This window comes from Agelaius phoeniceus, chromosome 1, assembly GCF_051311805.1.
Source record: "Agelaius phoeniceus isolate bAgePho1 chromosome 1, bAgePho1.hap1, whole genome shotgun sequence".
Classification (NCBI taxonomy): domain Eukaryota; kingdom Metazoa; phylum Chordata; class Aves; order Passeriformes; family Icteridae; genus Agelaius; species Agelaius phoeniceus.
This window is the reverse complement of record NC_135265.1, coordinates 94658903-94681711: the sequence shown is the minus strand read 5'-3', so window position 1 is coordinate 94681711 and position 22809 is coordinate 94658903. Positions and strand designations below refer to the sequence as shown.

Here is a 22809-nt window from a genome sequence, read left to right as displayed (position 1 = left end):
AAATACCAATAATATATTGCAAGTGTGTTTTCTCCAATAATATATTGCAGTGTATTTTCTTTTAAATACCTGCACATTGCAAGTATGACACTGGATGTTATTGATGTGTGATGGACTGAGGAGGGAAGGTGAGGATGGTTGGAATCTGCAAATTTAACTGCTTTAATTACCTTAACCCATTGGTCTGAAAGTCTCAAAAAAGTGGCTGCTGATCACTTTCTTGTTCTGTGTGTTCAAATTCAGTTCAAACTAGACATTAAACTTCCATGCTCTTCACGGTGTTGGTTTTGTCTGTGTTTTTTCATCTCATACTTCCAAACTTCCATTTGTATTATGTATGATGTTTCCTCTTCAGGCATATCTTAATTGGAAAGTTGCATTTCAGTTTTGATTTTTAAGTGTGAAATGGTAGGAGATGGTAAAGAGGTCTGAGGCCTCTTTTGCCACAGAACATGAGTTTTGCTGTCTGCTGCTTCACAATGTTGTCAAGTGGTAGTAAGCAATTGTAGTCATGCATATAGATTATATGTGATTATATGAATCTGCATATATCCAAGAGGTACCAGCCTGATTCCATAACTGCATATTGGTAACTTGAAAAATAAACCATTGTAGCTCTCATAATCCCATAGTTACTTGTTATATAGAAAAATAATGAAAAAACATGATATTTGGTAGGTGTAGGGAAAATTTACTTTTTTTTTTTTTAAGGTGAAGAATGGCCCTACGTACAACTGTACAGAATGTAGCTGTGTCTTCAAAAGCTTGGGTAGTTTAAATACACATATCAGCAAGATGCACATGGGTGGTCCACAGAATTCTGCAAGTGCTTCAACAGATGTATCTCATGTTACAGCGGTAAGCTTTGTTGATCCAAATGAAATGAAAATGCCTTTGAGAGTTTAATTAGGTCTATATCTTAATTCCAGTAATTCTTCAGATAGGTAAGAACTCCTAAACTTGTAGCTGTCTTTTATCTTTTTCAAGTTTTGTGTGATTTTTGGTATTAATTTGCAGGATTAAATATTGGGAAAATGTAAATTGGCCAACTGTATGCAAAAAGTGTTTACAATTCGACACTTTGGTTGAAAATGTAGCAGTTTAATTCTGCAACTAAGTAAAGTATAATTCTTGTTCTTACAGATTATGTTAGCCTCCTCTGATAAAATAAAAATTATGGGGAAGTTTTAGAACTATTGAAAAAATGTATTAGTTTCAACTCATTTTCAGAAATTGTTTGTATAATTCTAGTCTATATAAACACATGGTGGATTCTTCTGTGTATATCTGATAACTTTTTTTAAATGCTAGTTTCTTATTAGGCAGATTATAAAGGGAAAAATATAGCTTTATTGGAAGTAGTGGATGTTTTTTTTTTCTTTACCAAGATAGCAAAAAGAGCTAAATTTCAGAAAATGTCTCTGTTTTCATAAGACTACAGTATTTTTTGAGCCAGTGCATATTTAATTTATCATAGTACTCTTCTTTGTTTCTTTATTAGAACAATCTTTTCTACTTCTAGTCCCTTCTGCTTTGCTTTATCTCCAACTCATGCTTTAATGTTCAATGGGTGATGAGTAATACCTGTCTTTGAAAGAAGAAGGTTAACATTTGAAGTCTGAACTTCATTTTGCAGCTGTGTCTTCTTGAAATAACCTGTCTAGTAATGGTGTTTGGAAAAGCTTTTTTTTTTACATTTTCTGAAGTTGTTTTATAGGCCAGATGCTATTTGTTTCTCCATGTTAATTCATAAAAAGAAAGACTAATGTGTCTTATTTATTTGCAAGTGCATATATTCACTATGTCTTTTTTTACATTTCTACATTCTCAAGCCTAATCCTAAAAGCAGGATGGAAAAGAATTCCTTCATTACTACCTCATGTGTTTTTTTCCCTGGCCAGCTCTGGTTTTTTTTGTTTTGTTTTTTTGTTTACTAAAATATTTTGGATTTACTTAGCATATTTTTATTACAGCAGTGTGGTATTATCTCTGCTTGCATGAATACTTTGCTGCTTGCATGCAAGAGTGGACTAGCAAAAAATGCCATACAGTAGTATAAACAAAGAGAGAGGAGGGAGAAAAAGATTCTTTCTAAAAATAGATGCCAATAAGTTTAGCAAGGTGGAGCAGAGATACAAACTGACATCAATTGCAAATTAGAGGGGATTATGCTTTTTATTTGTAATTTTATGTCTGAATCTGCATATATTTAATTATTTTTATTTTTTAAATTGCATTAGAAACTTAGTACATTATTAGATTAGCACTAGCATTCTTACATTAGAACTTTCCTTCATTCTGCTGAAAACTTGCAGAACTGCTTTAACAACAAATCTCCAGTATAATAATTCTATTCTGAAGTTTGCCGTCAGTCTCTGTCATCCCTTGGTACATACCTGGGGATAAGCAAGGATTATATCCTTATTAAGTACCCATTCCAAAAGCTGAAGTTTCCTGAAGTGCTGTGCTACCAAAGAATGTACTCTTGTGTGATATATGAGAATATTGCTAAATTATAGTGACTGTAAGGCTGTCATTTGCTGCATTAGTATTTGTAGCTAAAATGATTTAGTGTACTTCTGTTTCTCTCACACTATCTGATTTTTCTGTGCTACTTTTCTGCCATGTTTTGTATCAGCCATGTTTTTCTTCTTTTTGATTAAGATTTAAATTATTTTGATTTCTTTGTAGGACTCTGTCACCCAGCCTTTAACGACATCCCCTACTAATCTTTTGCAACCTGTTGATAATAAATGGAAGAATGTAAGTGTGAAGTTTTGGTCATATTTTTGTGTCAAGACTATAAATGGGAGAAACCTTACATAATTTTGTAAATTTTCATTTACCTAGTGAAAAAGGGTATGCTGTGATACTTTGTGATAAGTTGGATCAGCTAATATGTGAAGGGAAGCTCCTTGGTGAATGCAGCTGGTTATTTAGAGGTGGAACAGATCTTGAATGTTATGTTCGCTTCATTTGCCATTATGTTGCCTCATTTGTTTGCACACTCATGATTTTGCATGTAAGTCTCTTCAGTAGCTCTTCAAAATGGAGGTAAATACTTTTCTGTATAAGAAGACCAGAGAGTAAGGATTCTTAAAAATCCTGGATTGCTCTACCCTTCTGCCTTTATTTTCCAGGGATTACCATGGTTTGGTTGGAGAGGGAAGGAGCTGTGTTCATACAGGTTGAGTTGATTGGAAGTTTTTGATAGCAGAGGAGGAACTGTGGGGCTCAGGAGGAGCTGGGGAAGGATGATGCAGGGCTGACTTTCTAGAACTCCATAGCAAACAGTTGTGGTGTACAGGAAGGTCTGTATGTGCCTGTTCCCTGGGAATTCTGGCAGGTTTTGTTGCAGCTATACAGCATCTTGTTTGTCAGCTGTATGTTGCAGCGTGGTATCTTAGGGACAGACCATCTGACTTACAGTCTCCTGACTTCAGCTACTGATTATTTTGTGTTGTACTCACAAAACCAAGATCTGGGAAATGTGGCAGTACATCTTTAAAGTCTCCATAAACAGCTCATCCACGTCTCAGACATGTGGTGTGACTCTTGGTGTCCTGCATAAGGCCAGGAGTTGGACTCGGTGATCCTGATGAGTCCCTTCCAAAGTATTCTGTGATAAAGTGATGAAGAGTGCCAGGTTTTTCCTAGTGAGAGGTATGAGTTGAGAGCAATGGATCCCATTGCCTTCTCCTCCCAGAACTGCCTCAAACTGCCGGGCAGTTTTGCAGCCACTTTGCCCCCAGGCTGCAGCTCTGCCTGGGGTTTGTGTGACCTAAGTGCAGGACCCAGCACTTGGCCTTGTTGAACCTCATATAACTGAACTGTTAACACAGTCTCTCCAGATCCAGGGTTGTATCTGGTCTGTATTTCATTCTGGCAATTTTTAGGGTTTTTTCAGTTGTCTGTTTATAGTGTTCACTATTCATGAACTGTAATCAATGATACAGGAGGAATCAGAGCTATCAGAATCCTTAAAATGTGTTGTGCTGTGATGTGTTTATTAGTGAAGAGACTCAAGGTGTGTTAGCTGCCTTGTCCATCAGATGAAATACTTAGACATGATTTCATGTTATGTTTTGAAGAAGAGGGAGAAGTCTGTCTTCTTAATAGAGGAGTGGAAAAAAGTTCGAGGGTCATAGCTAGGCAAATTGACACTTAGAAATAAAGTATGAAATTTTAGTGAAGATAATTTACTCTTGGAGCCACATATTGAAGTTGGATGGCAACAGAAAAAGTTAATCACAATAAACTACTTGATTTAAAGAACTGCTCTAATTTTTTAGAGTTGCTGTGACTTGAAGGAGTAATTCACTCAGAGCAAGCACACTGTCTGTGTTACACAGCAGATCAGACAAACCAAGGGTCATCACAAGGTCTACTGTTCTAGTTCAACAACAGCGGAATTACAAAGCAGTAATAAAACACTTCATTCTCCGTGTTCTCTTTAAAATCAGATGTTCAACTAAGACCTAGAAAGAGACCTGAAACATGTTATAATTAACAATTATAAATTTTAACAATTATAAATGTTTATAAATGTTCCAGATCTCTGAAACGTTTTATAATTAACTCTAGAACTAAGAGTATCTTAAGAGTAATGGTAACAAACGTCATATATGTGCATGTGTGTACATTATTGTTCAAAAAAGATAACTGCTGTATAACTGCTGTATATAAACTGCTGTATAATATACAGGACATACTGGCTAAATTCACATAATGCTGTAATTTTCATATCAAAGATGATATTGAGAAGTTCCTTCATTAACAATAATATTAATTTTAATTAAGAATAATTAATTAATAATAGCATCAATTTTTCTCTTGCTAAAGCCTGAGGGAATTTCACACACTTTTAGTATAAGCATCCTGCTCTACTTAAAAGCCTCCTTACATTCTGTTTCCAGCAGAGGAATTGTGTCTATGAAGAGCTGTTACATTCTTCAGCAAACTGCTTTGCTTCTGTTGAAGTTTGCTTCCTGTTAATGCCATTCTCACTGCAATATAGTGTGTCACCCATATTGAAATGTTTATAGCACTTTTGCTAAATTGGAATCTGAAGAGATATGGAGTCTTTTTGTGTCTCGCTAGTGAGGTCAAAAAGAACTGATGGTTAAATCAGCAAAGGATCAAGTGATGTTCTTGCATGCAAGAGAAGCAAGATAAGGATTTGGTTTTTATCTTCTCATGAGAAGGCATAAGAATACTTCATCAAATACACAGGACATAATCCGAGTCAAGCTAATGTTCCTTAATATAATTCTTTGTAGCCATCCTTTCTTTACTATAGTGAGTGTCATCTTAACTGTCTAGTGTAAAGTGTTAGTATAAAGAAAATCTCAGGGAAGTTTTCAGATTAGAAGGAAATAGTACAGATGTGAAGCCTAAGATTATTGTTTGCTAAAAATAATCTGAAAGAAGATAGCCTTTTATAACTGCATGTGGTTGCATATGCACCTTGAAGTGGTTCTTTTTAGGGAACAGAAGTGAATATTAGAAGTAAATAACCAGTATGTTCTAGGATACCCAGCTATGGGGCTAGCCATTGTACAAATACATATTTCTATTTTCTGCAATAAAAAAAATATTGAAAGCAGTTGTTTCAGTAATTTTATACTTATGCAGTCTATTTGTCATAAGAAGAGAAGTTTATAAATGTAGGCAAACAGGAGTCTTTATTTCTGATTTAATTTAAATTAAATACCAAGGCTCTTTATCACTTTTTTCCTTCATATTTGTTACTGAGGTAGTCTAAGATACACAGTTTCAAATTAAAGATTGGGACATTAGTTTTTTAACTTCAAATTTTTTTAGTATTTCGACAGAGCCTGATGTGCATGAAGAGATTGCTCTTGAACTAAGTGGTTTCAAGGGTTCCAAATTGAAGGGGAAAAATTAGTTGTTTGTTCTGAAAGGTTTTGATACAGCAACACAGATAATTTAGTTTGAAAAAAAACTCTAATGGAAGGTTGTTTTTTACGAAGGACCTACTTGAGATAAATGTGAACTTTAAAAAGATAGCCATGTCGTTTTTTTTCTTTTGGGAATTACTTTTCATGTGGCTTTTACATGTGGAGTTTTGTAGTTGATCCCTCCCTGTGTTTTCTAAATTGGTAGAAGGTTCAGTAGTGAACAGTAAATTTAATCCAAGCTGTAAGCTTACAATTTCAAGCTTGGGAAGAACTGAAAAAAAAGGGGATGTACAAAAGCAATTCTATAATGGAGCATGCAAACTTTGAATGAGGCTCTGTAAAATCATCATGTCTTGTATAAGTAGCCATCCATCTAGTGCACAGTTACCAGACATTTCAGGTAAAGGAGCTGGACAGGTGAGTTCATAACATGTACTTTTGATCTTCCTTGACAAACGTACCACTATATTTCAGGCCACACATTTTCGGTCTCCACTTCTTCAACAGACAGAAAACCAGGTGTCTCCAGCTGCTGCTCATCAGGGTCAGCAGACTGTCACTGATGTCATTCAGCAGCTCCTTGAGTTATCAGAACCAGGTCCTGTAGAAAATAACCAGCCTCAACAACCTGGTCAACAACTCAACATTGCAGTGGGGATCAGTAGAGATATTTTGCAGGTAAGAGCTCTATGTGAGAACAACTTTACATTTCAGTGTTTCCTTTCTCATTCTTTCTTATATTTTAATGAAATTCGTTCTCAGTATTTTCAGTTATAGCATTCCTTATGGATTTCTAAACAATCCATTAATCAAGACAGAATTGTGAAGATTTATTGAATGGGTATAGGCTGCACCAAGACATCTTTGTATGGCTTTAAGTGTACCTCGTATGTGGATATTTTTACTGATACCTTGAGCCTTCTTTTTTGCTGTTGGCTGGAAGCAGCTTGTGGTGTGTCCTCAGGGTATGCAGTACTTAAAATGTGATATCATTCAAGAGGGGAAAAATATTTTATCTGGTTAAAAAATGAGAATATATACCTGGCCTTTACCCTGTTGTAATTAATAAGGACTATTTGAATATTTCCTATTTGAGCAAGAATTTTTTTCCAAGGTCAGCCAGTGTTTTTCCTAAAAAAGGTTCTATATTTGGTCTTCGATAATGGCAGAAGGTGATGCAGTGTAACAGAAGAAATGTAGGGTGATTTAATTACTTTCTGTGCTTACTCTGCATCCTGTGCCCCAGAAGGATACAAACAGGATGGAGCAGGGCAGAGAATAATATTCTTTAGTGTTACTGGTAGCCTGCTAACCTGTCAGGCACATTTTCATCTCTAGACTTTTAAATACCATTTAAATTTGTGTTTGGAAGACCCAAATGTTTTATGCAGCTATGGGCAGGTTCACCGTGTTGTTACCTGTGCTGAGTTCTCTGGTGTCTGGGATGTGATGGGGAATTGGAAAGAGTAACAACGTGATACGTAATTATTACCCTGATGGCTATTAAAAAAAAAAAAAAAAAAAAAAAAAAAGTTGTTGTTCCGTAAAGGGCAGCTGTAAATGCAGAAAATCCAGCCTAAAATTTCACAGACAATCAGAAATCAATGTTGTGTAGTAGTGTGTTTGTAGATTTGAAATACAGCTGAAGTTTTCTGAGAAAGAGATGCTTATTTCATTTAATTATACTTTCATTGTATCTTCCAAGTGCTTGTGTGAGAAAAGTTGGGGATAACTGTGGAATGTTTCTTCCTTGATCTAGAAGTTTTTTTGTTCTTTTTTTTTAGCAAGCATTAGAGAACAGTGGGTTGTCATCAATTCCTGTCTCTGCACATTCTACTGACTGCAGCCAGGCTAAGGCTGCTGGGGCCCAGGATCAGAACCCAGATGTCCCGAGCCTCTCAAATCATCAGGCTGATTCTAATAGTGCTGAACAAGACAAGGAGCAAGAGAGTACAGATAAACTAGATAAAAAAGAAAAAAAGTTCATTAAGAAAAAATCACCGTTTTTGCCTGGTAATACTGCCTCTGCTTTCTACTTCTTGTGCTGTAAAGACTGGGTGTGGGTGTGTTTATGGCTTTATAAAGGGATTTCCCAAAATGTGTTGTGGATTAGTTATGAACAGTATTTGTTCTTATCTAAAATACAGTGTAAGGTATGCTTAATAATATTTATAATTTTTATTATAAAATATATTTTCATTAAAAAGCCATGTCAGGATGGCATGAATTGAAATTATACTTCTGAATCTTTTGGATTAAATCAGTGGAGTTACAAGAAAAGGACAAAGTATATGAATGTATTATTCTCTCCTGTCATCCTTCTCTGACAAGGACTGGGTTTTCATTGTGTGTCCCAGAGTAGAGTTCTTGCAAGAACTATTCTTCCCCTTTGGAAGTGAGGCCTTACAGAGACATAAGGGCAGGATTGCAGATCATGACTGATTCATGTAGGGAAGGACACAGGCTGGCATTATGAATAATTCTTCATGTCACCTGTCTCTGGAATTGCAGTACTGATATGATATTGTCACCATAAATACATGTTGTTATTCTGCCTCTGTACTGTGCTGTGTGTATACAAGCCTGCATTTTGTTTCTGTGTGCTTAAATGCAACTTCAGTTTCAAGGTTGCTTGAGCTTTATGGCTGCCAGAAGTTGTTTGTTCCATGTAAAGTCTTCATACTTTAGCAGCCATCCTGGTATATACAGTGCTTTAATGCAGCCTTTGATCTCTGGCTGTAGTATCTGCATAGGTACACTGATGTTGCTTTTTCTTTTGCAAGGAGAAATTGATCTAAAGTAAAAACCTGTCTTCTGCAGTATAGCTGTGATAAAAATTAACATTAAATTTTTCCTCTGGTGTATAATTATTTTGTTACTTGTGTTTAACAGCAACAACTCTCTAGCTGTTACTGCACATAAAAATAAAAGGTCACTGCTGTAAAGTCAAACACAACCACTTTTGTTTTTGATAAAGCAACATGACTTCAGTGTGTTGACAGGGAAAAAACCACTAGGTTTACTGATTGAAATGAGCAAAAAATTTGATATTTAACAACATATCTGGACAAAAAGCTTGGATAGGTTTTAGAAGGGTTTCTTTCATTTTTTGTTGGGGAAAAAGTGTCCTGTTGCCTTAGGACAGACTTTAGGGTTCTTGGATCATAAACCAACTTTTATAAAAAAAGTAGCCTTAAATTGTTAACCTGAGAAAGACTTGTGCAGTTTTTCTTCCTTTACAAGTTTACAAACTGTAATTTAAATCTGATTTGAAAAAGAGAGGGTCAAGCAAGGTATCCCCTCCAGTTAGGTAAGTGTTAAGTACGTAAAATAATCTGGTGTGGTTGAGGATTTACAGTCATTGTTGGATAATTTTGTGTTAGATATGTTATTTATAAGTTAACTGGTATATGATATTGCATTTACAACTGCATTCTACATTTCTAAGTGGTATAGAAATTGTGTTATTTGAATTTCAACAGGATTCTCTTGGGTTTTTTTTTCAGCCCATCACCATTTTCATAAAGTAGAATATGTCTGATAGAGAAGTTAATCTTCTATGAAGTGTGTTGTGATGGCATCTATTTCACAAAGTGTTTTTGTGACCTGATTGTTTCGTACAATAGCATCAATGTAGTGGGAGTTTTCAAGAATTGTTAGAAGGTTTAAAAAGCATTCATTTTGATATTCTTTGTTTCAGGTTCTATACGTGAAGAAAATGGAATCAGGTGGCATGTTTGTCCATATTGCTCTAAAGAATTTAAAAAACCAAGCGATTTAGTGCGCCACATTCGCATTCACACCCACGAGAAGCCATACAAGTGTCCCCAGTGCTTCCGCGCCTTTGCCGTGAAGAGCACTCTAACAGCACACATAAAAACACACACTGGCATTAAAGCTTTCAAGTGCCAATTTTGTATGAAAAGCTTTTCCACCTCAGGGAGTTTAAAAGTTCACATTCGCCTGCATACAGGTAAGGCCTTGAGATGGCTCTGTGTATTCTATGACGTGGGTGGGACCTTGAATGAGTAAAGACTGTGAAATGTGTAAGTCGTAGACATGTCTGCCACGTCATTGTTAATATCAATCAGAGAATGTATCATTTTAGTGTTGTACATGATGAGTGTCATTTTTTGTCATAACTTTCTAGTGTTTCATGGCTTTGAAACTTTGGGCTCTTACAAAAAACATAGACATTTAATTTTCTGATTATGAGTCAGCTGTTGTTCCTTTCTAGTATCACTATTCTGTATTGTGCTTTCTGAAGAGTCATACTCTTGCAATTTGAGTTCTGATTTTACTTATCCCCAGTCATCTCTAATATTTGCTCTTGATCTTCCCTCCTCTCCACACTTTTTTATAATTTTACTGTAACACTCAGGGCTGGTTACTTCCCATTTTATCTTCTACATTACAGTTTGCATCATGTTTTCACCAGCTTACCTGTTTTCAGCATCTTACAGTGACTATCCTAGAACTCCTCAGATCATATGGTCTTTGTTTACATATGATGTCTTCAAAATGTTTTTATGTGATTGAACTATCCTTTCCATAAAAAGCAATGAAATTTCTGCTTTTGGTAGGTTACCTGGTTGTTTTCCAAGTCCTTTCTTTGTTCGTTCAGGTAAATAAAGTTTCAGCAAGATAAATGTGCTGCTCTTCCCTTTAGTGCCTGTTTATATAATTGCCTTCTGCAAAAGTATCATTTATTGGCTTAGGTGCATTTGGGATCCAACATGTTTTATAGTTTGATGTATTTCATCCATGAAATATCAATGTTGGTTCATCTGCAGAAAGTCTTCCACTTTTTTTGTTTTGTAAACTTGTAAACCAGTATTTTTTTTCTGTTAAAGTCAGGCTTACTTCATACAAGCATTCAGATTAATTCAGAGTGGCAGAAGCACGAGGTGGCTTGGAAAACAGGTAGTCCAGTGTTTATGGAGCTGCTCTGTACTTTCAGATAATGTTTCATTTATTGCTTTGTGAAGAATGGCTCATTCTTCTACATTTTTTCTGCCTGTGATTGAACTTGATAAAAGCTGTCTTCATAATACCCAGTCGTGTTTCCTAGCCTTTAAAGTCCAAGATTTCCCCTTGAACGAAACCAGAAAGTTGTTCAGCTTTGCCTGTCTTTTACTTACCAAGTTCTCTAGGAAATCTCTCTCAAGGAGATATTTCTACTGGATTTTGCATTAAAAAAGTCTTTAATGCTTTTGTTGGCATGCCTTTTTGACTGCCATCAAACAGAGTTGATGTTTTCAGAGACGGATCTAGAATTTTTTTACTTTGTTACATCCCTGTTCCCTCTCTTTCATCCTGTTATATAACATACTTGTCTGTGTTTGCTGATTCCTTTTTCTCACAGTTTTTTAAAATTTTGTTTTGGAAGGACTTTAACCTGCCATGTGCAATTCTTAGGACAGCTTCTGAAGCACTTGAAATTTGCTGTCACTTTTGCATCATCCAGTTTCTTGATAAGAAACTTGCTTCAAGTGATGTGTTTCAGTCAATTAGCCGTTCAGCAGATTAGTTGTTATTTTCATTGAATTTTATGCATCTGTTTTGAAAACCTGTGTTACAATAAACACTATGGAGAAAGCAAAAAGAAAATTACAGGAGAGAGCATCAGTATTCTAAAGCTGCATTTCTAGGTTGATGGAAATAAAATTTTAAGCCAATCTTTTTTATCTTTTGCAGGTGTTAGGCCTTTTGCTTGTCCTCACTGTGACAAGAAGTTTAGAACATCGGGCCATCGGAAAACTCATATCACTTCACATTTCAAGCACACAGAGCTAAGAAAGCTGCGACATCAACGTAAACCCACAAAAGTTCGAGTAGGAAAGTCAAGTGGTCCAGTACCAGACATCCCTTTGCAAGAGCCCATACTCATAACTGATTTAGGTAAAGAGCGACTAAATCCATGCTCTCTTGAACTTTGGGTTTCAATGGAATATAAATGCTGCATTTTAATCAATCAAAAGCATTCAGAGCTCACTTGTAAAGATGCTTGTTGAAATAAGTCATCAAAAACTTCAGCAAAGTGCCATATTGTATAGTTTGCTTGCAATAGAATCAATAAGAAGGGTATTTTTTATTTACAGTTAAACTGTATAATCCCTACCAGTAAGAAGCTATGTGCATTTTTATATTAGGAGTTTAATTTGAATATTGTTAGACTGTTGGTATAGAGGAGATGACAGTTCATGACCAAAAGTCTTCTCAAGATGATCATGTCTCAATCAACATTTGTAATAAAGATTACAGATAATAATGAGTCAGTCTGTTACATGTTTTTAAAGTATTTGCTTTCATTATGATCTCAACTGAATTAATAGTAATCATTCGTGGTCATATCTCAGAAAAAGGCAGCTTTAATTCTGGAGCCTGCTTGGGAGAACTCATCCAGTTATTATAGTTCTGTTGTATAAATATTGTCACAAGATTAAGTTAAACCACTTTTTGGAAGAAGTTGTACAAAGCAATATGTAGTTTTCCAGTAGAGGTCAGTGTAGTCGGTGAGGTGTTTACTCTTTGTTGTTTGATTGAACAGTCTGCTAACCCCTGACTTGTCTGTTTGGAGTCATTTTTATGGTGGAATCTTACACTGGAAATACCTTTATCTTGTATCGATAAAATTTTTTATCACTCTTTAAACATCCTTTTGCTTTCACTGCATCCAGGAGTTACTGAAAGCAAGAGTAGGGGTTATTTTCATATCATATGGAAGAAACTTAAATTTTTGGGGTGCAAACAAAACTTAGCTGACAGCTTCAGACAGATCACGCAGTATTTTTCTTGAGTGAACCCCAGAAACAAGTAGAATCCCATTTCTCAATTCTGAAGAGAACCTCCACTTCAACACAATTAAGATCTGCACCATCAAAGTCACTGATTTTTGGAAAAAGATTAATATTAACAAGAAATACTGTAGAAGTTGTTTCCTATGGATGCTGATAACACATGAACTCTGCTGGTATTACAATGTTCAATGTAAAAATAAGTTCTACTGTTTATCTAGAAGGTGTGTCATGTTTTTTACACCCCCTGACAATATTTCCACATTTTTACTCCTTCCCCCCCCAAAAAAGAATCATAGTTCTTTTAGAGGTGTCAAGAATGTAATAATGTTACTTTGTAATAGTGTTAATCTTTGAGTGGCACTTCTGTTGGTACATATTTTGCTTTCTATAATAATCTCAATTTTTCTAAAAGTCTATTAAAAAAACTCTGCAAATTGTTCTCTATCTGTTTCAATGCTTTTCCCAAAAAGTGTATTAAATATTTGTCAAGTGTATACCTGATATTACTTGATATAAATGGATTAAATATCATTTGCTAAGGTCGAGGTTGGAAGGAGAAGATATTATTGGATCAGCAATGAATTCATAACTGTCAACTTTAGGAAAAGTTAATGCTTATTTTAGACAAGGCTGCTACTGTAGTGAGGTGGACCTGTGGATAGAAGAAGAACCTACCATTAAAATACCACGTACAGTATAATATCTGTAATGCTGTATGTATGCATAATTTTAAGTAAGTGCTGAAAACATGCACATTTTCTTCATATTTTTGGATACTACAAAAAATAGTTTAGTCATACTTTCTTTTCAAATACTAGCTCTTCAGACTATTGCATCTTTGGAATAACTTTACCAATCAATTTTTCCTGTTTGTGTGTTTATGTATGCAGGTCTTATCCAGCCAATCCCGAGGAATAGCCAGGTCTTCCAAAACTATTTTAACAATAATTTTGTGAATAATGCAGAGAGACCATACAAATGCTACTATTGCCATCGAGCCTATAAAAAATCCTGTCATCTTAAACAACACATCAGGTAAAATAAACACAATCAAGAAAGGAAATATATGCCATAACAAATCTGTGGAAAGACATTAAATTTATATAGTATTCACTGAAAAAACTTTTTTACCATCTCTTAAACACTGAACCAGTGATAATTGATTTTTTTTTCTTGTTGAGTTGGAGGAGACTTTGGACTAACTCTTGGCTCTTTGCAGTTCTAGCAGTGTAAGTGGTTGTGTTCAATGTGCAGTTTAGTTTACTGACACTTGGATTCTTTCTTCCAAAACTGTGTATAGAAAATAAAAAGCATTGTTTGTGAATTCTTGTGGTAATTTTGTAATTGCATGCTCCAGATTGCCTGCTTTGTATGTAACTCCTATTTTTTGAGACAGAAATTTGCCTTTTGTTCTGTATAGAAAACCTAAAAGAATTGGAGCTTAAGCTTACATTGTAATTGAGTAAATATTGCTGGGGATCATTTTGTTCCTTGAGGCTCAGTTCAAGGTCTGTGTAGTCAGTGCTTGTTAGAACCACAGTCATGGAGTCACAGAAGAATTTAGGTTGTAGAAGAACCAGTGGAGGTAACTAATCCAGAGTAGCTTCAAAGTTAAATCGGGTTGTGTTTTTACAGGCAATTAGATTTAACATTTAGTCAAGGTATGAAACAGTGCTCTCTGACTTACAAACTATAAACAACTAGAAGAAGAAATATGAAAAATCCCACCAAAGATGGTTACTGGAATTTAAGGGAAGAGTCCATACAAGCAGGTGGCAATCTGCTTGTTTCTGCAGTGTAAACTCTATACTGCTTTCTCACTCTCTCTAGCTCAGATCACAGTGAGCTCCTCATACTCTCTTTAAAAATTAACTTCTGTATTTTTAAGTTCTCACATTGCCTGGAAACAGTTCTTGGGTTTTATATGCTGTCTTAACAGGAGGAAGGGAAGCTTTACACTATCCCATCTTTTCTTTTGTAATATCCTTCCTAGATTTCTCATTGTCTTCTGTAGACACATTCCAGATGGATTGATTTAAATGAAAATAATTTTGAATTATACTGAAAATGTAAAAATAGGATGTGGATACTAATCACCTGCTGCTGTGTTTCTTTGATCTTTCAACTGAGTACTGAGTGAAGCCTGGCTTTGTTTAAGAGTTGTGGAGGAATTAGAAACTTTTTCTTGTCACATGTTTGCTCTTTGTAAATTGGCATTGCTGTTATTAAATTGCTTTGCTTGATAATTTTGTAGACAGTGTGTCCTCATGGAGTAGTGCTGATCATTGCTTACAAAGCTTGTTTTCCCCTCTGAAAAAGAGGGAAACTTGTAGTAGGGGTATTTTCAGTAGAGCAGTGATTGTGAATAGTGTGTCAAATAATCCCCCAGGCACACCAAGGAAGGTTAGGATACCCTACTGCTAATTATTATCGTGTGTGTTCATAGCAAAAGAGTAATCTTAATGTCTGTTATATACTTCGTTATGGTCTCTGATGTGGTGGTTACAGACTTCGAAGGTTACTGTAATCATAAGCTATCCCTTACTTTTCCTGATTTTATTGAGCCTTGCTTCTTTTATCTTCTATTTCCTAACATTTCCATTGCCTTCTTTCTAGCTCTCTCTTGGGATGCTGTAGTTGTAACCCTTAAAATTCTTGTTTCATTCCATTTCATTTCCTAATTTTCCTTCCATCTGTTTTGTATCTCAGTGTAGTCCTAAAGGGAAACTCCTCTAGCACCTTTGGGAGGAAGGATGTAGTGAGTGCTATGTACTTTGATAAACGAGAAGCTTTCCCCACTTGAATATTTTTTTCATATAGCATTATGAGAGACAGGTTTTGCCTTGTTTGGGAGGTATTCGGGATGGACACAGTTCTTTTCCCAAGAGTTTTGTTGTTAAGTGTAGTGGTAGTATGTATAAGGAGAACCATGTCTTTTCCTCCAAACTTCTGTGGACAGTTTGTTAGCTGAATTGAGGAAAATACATGTGAGTGATAATATACTAGTCTCAAGAACTACTGCACCATCTGGAATGGATAAATTAAACCCAAATATTGTGATGGAGACAAAGTACGATCAGAAAAGGAGATTGGACTGTACAACATAACTAAAAGTACTCAGATAGTATTGTTTTTAGCCCTGCCAGGTTGTTTATAACTTAATAAACTTCAATTTCTGGCTTTTCCTAGTTGGGGCCTCTTCCATCCATACAGCTGTCACGTTAGTTTGGTTTATTTCACTCATTTTAAAATTGAGTCCTTTAATAACTTTGTAAATCAAACGTTTAAATCTATTTTAACTTCTGCTTTCTCTTAAAAAGGTCTCATACAGGTGAAAAGCCATTTAAGTGCTCTCAGTGTGGAAGAGGTTTTGTGTCAGCTGGAGTTCTGAAAGCACATATTAGAACACACACTGGATTGAAAGCTTTCAAGTGTGTTGTGTGCAACGGGGCCTTCACTACTGGTGGCAGCCTCAGGCGACACATGGGGATCCATAATGACCTTCGACCATATATGTGTCCCTACTGTCAAAAAACATTCAAAACATCACTCAACTGTAAAAAACACATGAAGACTCATAGGTATGCTTGCAATTTTTGTATAAGTCTTCCAGTGTAATTCAGCAGCCATTCCTTAAAGATGCTTGGAAAGGCAGCTTTGCTGTGTAGCAGCTGTATATGTTTGAATAAGGTTTTTTATTTATGGGTAGCAAAAGTTAGGTACCTTTGCAGGTATAGTAAATTGTGGTGTACAGTAAAAATAAAAAATTGTTCATATAAATAGGATAAATGTTAACTGAAACCGTAAAGACTTTCTCACCTTACTTTGTAGATATGAACTTGCGCAGCAACTTCAGCAGAATCAGCAGTCTTCTTCAATAGATGATTCTACAGTACATCAGGAGAGCATTCATGTTTCTACACAAATGCAGGTGGAGATTCAAAGTGATGAGCTACAGCAGTCAGAAACTGTTGCAACAGATCAGCAGGCTATTTTAGAGTTAGACCAGCAGCCAGTAGTAGGCACAGAAGAAACAGCACTAGAACAAGAATTGGCTGATCAGCCTTTAGAGCAAGATGAGGGTGAGTATTTGAAATATGATAAGGTTTATAATGAGGTAAGTTTACAATTTCTCAAATATTTGCTTCTTGACAGGAACTACAAAAATACATGAACTAAAGGCTACTTACTGTATACTTAAAATATATAGTACAGTTTCGTTCATTGGTGTTTACATTTACTATTAAAGTATAAAAAAATTAGGATTTGCACTCTTTAGTTTTTGCAAGCAAAACTACTAAATAAATATAGGAAAAAATGATCCATCCACAAAACCTTACCGTGTCAGTTCTCTGACTATTAAAAAGCACTGCCTTATAGTCTACTTAGAAAGTAATAGCTGTGGTTTGAGGTGAACATTCCATGTTCTAATAGTGGAATAAAGTATCTTAGTTTTGCTTTGCTCTTTTTCATGGTGCAATGAGTTATCAGGTACAACAGGAGAATATTAATAAAATGTACTAAACAAATATTTAAATACCTGTTTAGCTAATAATTGTTTGGTTTCTTTTTAATGTGACTATTTGGATGACTGTAAAATATGGGGGTGTTGAAACAACTGAAATATACATTTAATTACATCTTTTTTTCTTGATATTTTTCCCTTTTCTTTCCCCCTTTTCCCTCTCCTTCCTTTCCCCATTTCAGATAGATTTGTGACATCCCAGCATGCTTTACAGGAAAACATCACTCAGTTTGAACAACAGACTATAACACAGCAGCCATTTGATCAACAGAGCTTATCACAAGGTTAGTAATAAATAAAGGAGGTAAAAAGTAGTTTTATAAATCTGGCTTGACAGCATAGCTATGATAAACATTTTTAAAGTGGGCGTCTGCAGTTCAAGTAACTGCAATGCAGAGAACTTGGAAAAAAATTACCATTCTGAAGCTATACTTGGTAGAATATTATGAATACTTAATTTTTTTTTTTGCCTTTATGAGCCGATGTCTAGTCATTACAGTATGGGTTTTATAGTCAAGCATATATAATATTCTTTCCTTGATTGTGTTTGAACTTGCTGTGGCAGTAGGCAGTTTGCACAGGTTTCTCCCTTGGTATACATGCTCATAACCTGAGATGATCAGAAACACGGTCTTAAGATTTGAGTGAGTAGCTACTGGGATTCATTTTGGAAAAAGACAATGCAATATATAGTCACATAAAAAACATACTTTCACCTATGCACAATGGTTTCTTTTTATATTATATAGAGCAATGAAACTAGCAAACTAAGAGATTGTAAGCACTTGGAAACTATTTTTTTCCCCCTAAAATACAGAGAAATATGTGTAAGTGTGTGTAGCCTGCAAATAGTAAAGAAATGACTGTCTTTTTTGCTTTTCACAGCTGGATTTCTTGAATTGTTACATAATATGGAGCTACTAATTTTGTTTTGGGGTTTTCTTGGTGGTTATTTTGGGTTTTCTGGCAGGGGGGCTGTCGCTGAGGTAGGGAATGTTCAAGGGGTTTTCATTTGTTTTCATTTGGAAACATCGCTGGCTTATCCTTGATCTCGTTGTTTCTGACTCCAGGAAATAACTTTCTGTAGTTGATAACCAGTAATTGGTATTCTATGTGCACAAACTTCTCTGTTCTTAGTTTCATTCCTTTTTAATTGTATAGTATCATTTGTAAAAACTTAATTGACTGTGGTAAGTTGTATCACACTGTGAAGAAATAGTATAATTTGCCAATTTTAATTCTCTAGGTTGTGCTGCTTTGCGTGTAAGGAAAAGAAAATTAAAGTCTCCACCTTTATTAAACAAGACTGATCCAGATCCTCTTAAAATACTATGATTATTTTCATTGGTTGACTTTTACAGTTTTTCAAACTCTCTGAATGAGAAGACACTATGGAAAAAAGGCAGCCTTTTGTTCTACATTATTCTGAAGCGTGGTGGTGGTTTTTATTTGGTATTTTTTAATGGCTCCTTAGAATTTATAAACCCAATAAGTGACTCTTGTTTTATCATCTTATTTAAGCTTCAGTTTCTGTGTATGTGTATCTTCTGTGTTATGTAACTATCAAATGATTTCTTGGGGAGGGGAAAGACTCCTAGAACCCACAAACCAATTCTTTCATCATCAGAAATCTAGATTGATCATCAATATGGTGTAAATTTGGTTCAGAGAAGCAGAACATTTGTGGTGTGGGTATTTTAAAGTCTCATTTGTATAAGACGTCTCCTATTCTACTTGGAATCTCATCCACAGATTCCCAACTCTTTGAAGTTTCCTTGAAGATCCTGGAGCCCTTCAAAATTTTTGAATTTCAGGTAGGTAAGCATTTGCGCGGATGCATGCGTTAAATTGGTCGACCCTCTCCCTATGTCTGCATCTGTGCTTCATGCTCCTAATTCCTTTTTCCTATCAGCTAGGCAAAACATTCAAGCTTAAAACACTGTCTTTTTTTATTCGTTATATTTATAGGCTGTATTCTTGATTAAATATTTTGATTCAGTGTTTATTAATAAAATTATGTAGGAGTTTAAAAAAAAGTCTTTGAAAGGTTGCTTGATTTTTCTTTTTCCTTTTTTGAGGGAGAAACCCCAACTTTGCATTTTAGACAGATGAGGGTAATCTCTAGGTCTGCATAGATCTGGCAGAACTTATTTCTTCTTTCAGGTTTGTTCGTAATACTTCTGTTGAATTTCTTGTTTATTCAGATAGGTTATTTTCTTCATATGTTCAGACTTGTAAAGAAGTGCAGATCCTATGAGGGTGCTACAGTATCAAATGATTAATTTGAGCTAGATTTGGAGGCTGAGGAAAAGGACTTAAGTTCTTTGTAGTGTATTCATCTTCATTTGAAGACTTTTAAGTGAATTCAGAACAAAAAATGTGTCTTTCATCTGAAACTGTCTTTGGGTTACCTGTCAGCAAATGTGTTTTCATATAAATGATATCACCTTTACTTCCTTTAAAAGTGTCCCAGTAAGCATGGTTGAATGATAATTCAAATAGTGGTGATAGGCAAATGATCTTGAAAAACCAGTAGTCCAAATGCTGTTAGTTCTATAGCCCATAGAAACATATCCTTACCACCAGAATGCTATTTGCTTTCCTAAGAAGCTGATCTGCAATCTCAGACTTAAAATACTGATCTTTCAGTAACTGTTTACACATATTTGCAGTCAGTACTGTCCAGCTGGTTGCCTTTGCATAAGAAGCAAACCTGCAGAACAAGTAATTGATAGTCACTGATCCCTGCTGAGATGCACATGTTCATGTCAATGTTTATAGTGTTAGAGTTTAGATCTGTTAGTAAAGGTGTGAAATTTCTTCTGAATTAAATATTGTATTTACTACAAACTATCATAGTGTTGTTTTCTCATTCTCACATGCAAGACACATCTTTCTATGAGTAAAATGATTTCCAGAGTATTCTGTTTTTTGCTGTGTTTTGTTAATATTGAAGATAAAAGGTTGGATGATGTCCTAAAGCCGAAAAAATCCCAAGCTACACAAATGATTACTTGTACTGAAAACTACCCAATCCAGTTCCAAGTTTAGAAGACTTTGTAGTAAGAGGCTGCCCTTACACAGAGCTTAAGGTACTCTCTGTTCCTTTAAGATTGATCAAAAGCTTCTGTGAAACAACAGTGATGAAAAGAAGAGCAGAAAATAAAGGCTGTGAAATTTCTTTCTCAGACTGAATGTCTGGGTTCTGGTGCTTGGTGGTGTGGGGTTTTTTTAATGCTGTTCTGTAGAAATAGTATGGCAGTAGCAAATGCTTTTAGAATGCTCAAAACTGTCAGATCTTTATTAAATTTTGAGAGGAAATTGGCCCTTATGCTAGGAATTGAGCAAAATGGGGATGCATCGTGTATATTCTTGTTACAGCTTTGGTTTGTATTTATTCCCAAACTACTTTCAGAAGTAGCATTTCTTTCTTCAGTTTGTTCTCAAATCTCAAGTACCTCTACATTCAGTGCTCTTCTTGGGCATTTTTTATGATCCTGGGAAATTTTTCAGAATCTCAGTAATTCATTCAAACATTGTGAAATGAAATAGGTCATAGGACAGTAACTTCTTTTTTCCTTCTTAGCTACTAAAATACACCTACTGATTAAAAAAGAAATTTCAGGTTTTTACATAGTATATTTAGTAGTTGTTTTTTTTTAATATAGGTCATGTAAGTAACATCACTTTGCTTTAGTTTCTTGAGTCTTGTTTTTTTGTATTTTCATCCTATGTAATGGGAACGTCATTTTTCTATAAAGACACTTCAAAAATTAATTTGAGAAGTAGAAATTAGCAGCCCTCTTATCAATGCAGAAGTTTTCATTGCTTTCTTCTGGCTACTTTTTTGTCATTTTACAAAAGCCAGTTGAGGTACAAGGTCCAGCTTTTAGGATCTTTTTTTCTTGTACTCTTGTGGTACTTCTAAGAGAGAGAATAATATGCGTGTTTCAGCATTAAGTTTGGTGACTTGTTATGGCCTGATTAATAATGCTTTCAAGATTTACTTACATTTGTGAGTTTTCATTCTATGATGGAAGCAGTAGCATACAAATAGGGATTTTTTTCTCTACTGATTACAATATTCTTCTGCTGTGGAAAGTGTCTTTTGGGAACATTTCTGCTTAAACTCAACAGATCCAGGTTTTTGTTTTACTGTTGCTCAAAAGCATTCTTTAAGCATTGCTTTTTGGCCTTTGATGCTGTGATCATCTGATGTGGGTTTGTTTCTACCCTGTGTTCATAATCTTCACCCTTTTTGTCCACTAAAGGCAAACTGCACAGAAGTACTGAAATTCTTGCCCATACATTAATTACTGATACTTGTGGTTTAATTTTTTTCCACATGATATTATGGGTTATTTTTTTAATACTGGAAGTATTAAGATTTAAAAAGGTTGGTAAAAGGACATCTCTAATAGCATCAAAAACCACTGTAATTTGAGCTGTATTTCCCTGGCTCTCAATAATTGGTGCTATCATGTCATTCATTGATTTAGAAAAGATGATTAAGACCTGCTATTTCAGGAGAACAAACCAAATAAAAATTTCAAGGTTTTATACCAGAAATGTGAATAAAAATGTGTTTATTTTTTTACTTTGCAGTTTGCCTTTGAGAGGCTCTACTTTACTATTATCTAAAGAGTGGGGATATGTGGAGGAGATCCAAAGTAGGAGAAAATGGGGTTACTTTATCAGAAACTGGAGTTCTCCTATTGGGTCATCTCCTCCACTCACCCGCCATCCTCCCCACTGAGCTTTGCATCCTTGTGATCGGCTTCCAGTGTAGTTAAGGGAGCGTGGTACCAACGTGGATAAAGGGAGATGGGTCAACCTGTTTGACACATGCATGCTTACATACAAGAAATTCAAAATTTCAATGGCTCTAAGGTAATTGTGGCACCCTGAAGGAACTTCAAACTGTTTTTCTGTGGAGGAGATTTTCCAATAGAATTCCAGCTAACGGTAAGTAACCCTGTTATGCCTATTATGTAGATGCCAGAAACTTGTGTGTGTTTTGATGCTCAACAGTGAAGAGTACAACTGTTACTATATGGTAATGCTACTTATTCTCTTTTGAAGGTAGTCTTCAGAAAAGTGTGGTGTTATTCAAAGTCCAAATCAGTGTATTTTACACGTTTATGACTGTTTAATTTCTGGCAGGTTTTACTGTGAATGACAGCTACAATCAACAGAGTCAATTTCCAGCTGTACAACAGCTGCAGGATTCAAGCACACTTGAATCTCAGGCTCTTTCAACGAGTTATCATCCACCAGCCCTTCTTCAGGTTCCAAATACAGACACTATTAATGTAGTAAGTACTACTTGAAGGCAGGATTAATTTTTCTGTGTTCGGTTGTGACTTCCTTGCACTGTTTCATTGGGTTATTAGGTAAAACAAGAAGTCAGAAAAGTTTTGCTTATTGCTTAAAGCGTAAGCTAGATTGCTTATGGTTAACAACTGGAAATTGGAAACGTGAGGAGAGGATAAGTGCTTCGACTACAGTTCTGAAAAGGAAGTGCATGTTTTGATGCTCTAGACTTAAAAAAATACTATAACAT

General features: G+C 35.3%; 1 protein-coding gene across 5 annotated transcripts in view; it reads left to right on the top strand.

Moving 5' to 3' along the window:
* Positions 1 to 22809, top strand: part of ZNF236 (zinc finger protein 236) — a 77958-nt gene that overhangs the window by 23701 nt on the left and 31448 nt on the right. For 4 of the 5 annotated variants that reach the window (XM_077183599.1, XM_077183590.1, XM_054628847.2 and 1 more), the window contains exons 7-17: positions 712 to 858; positions 2692 to 2763; positions 6396 to 6599; positions 7706 to 7934; positions 9622 to 9894; positions 11619 to 11822; positions 13612 to 13756; positions 16042 to 16302; positions 16553 to 16803; positions 17429 to 17530; positions 22410 to 22561. In XM_077183599.1, the coding sequence (XP_077039714.1) occupies positions 712 to 858; positions 2692 to 2763; positions 6396 to 6599; positions 7706 to 7934; positions 9622 to 9894; positions 11619 to 11822; positions 13612 to 13756; positions 16042 to 16302; positions 16553 to 16803; positions 17429 to 17530; positions 22410 to 22561 (2040 nt within the window). The remainder of the gene's footprint in view (positions 1 to 711; positions 859 to 2691; positions 2764 to 6395; positions 6600 to 7705; positions 7935 to 9621; positions 9895 to 11618; positions 11823 to 13611; positions 13757 to 16041; positions 16303 to 16552; positions 16804 to 17428; positions 17531 to 22409; positions 22562 to 22809) is intronic. The other variant, XM_077183600.1, reaches the window with a different exon arrangement.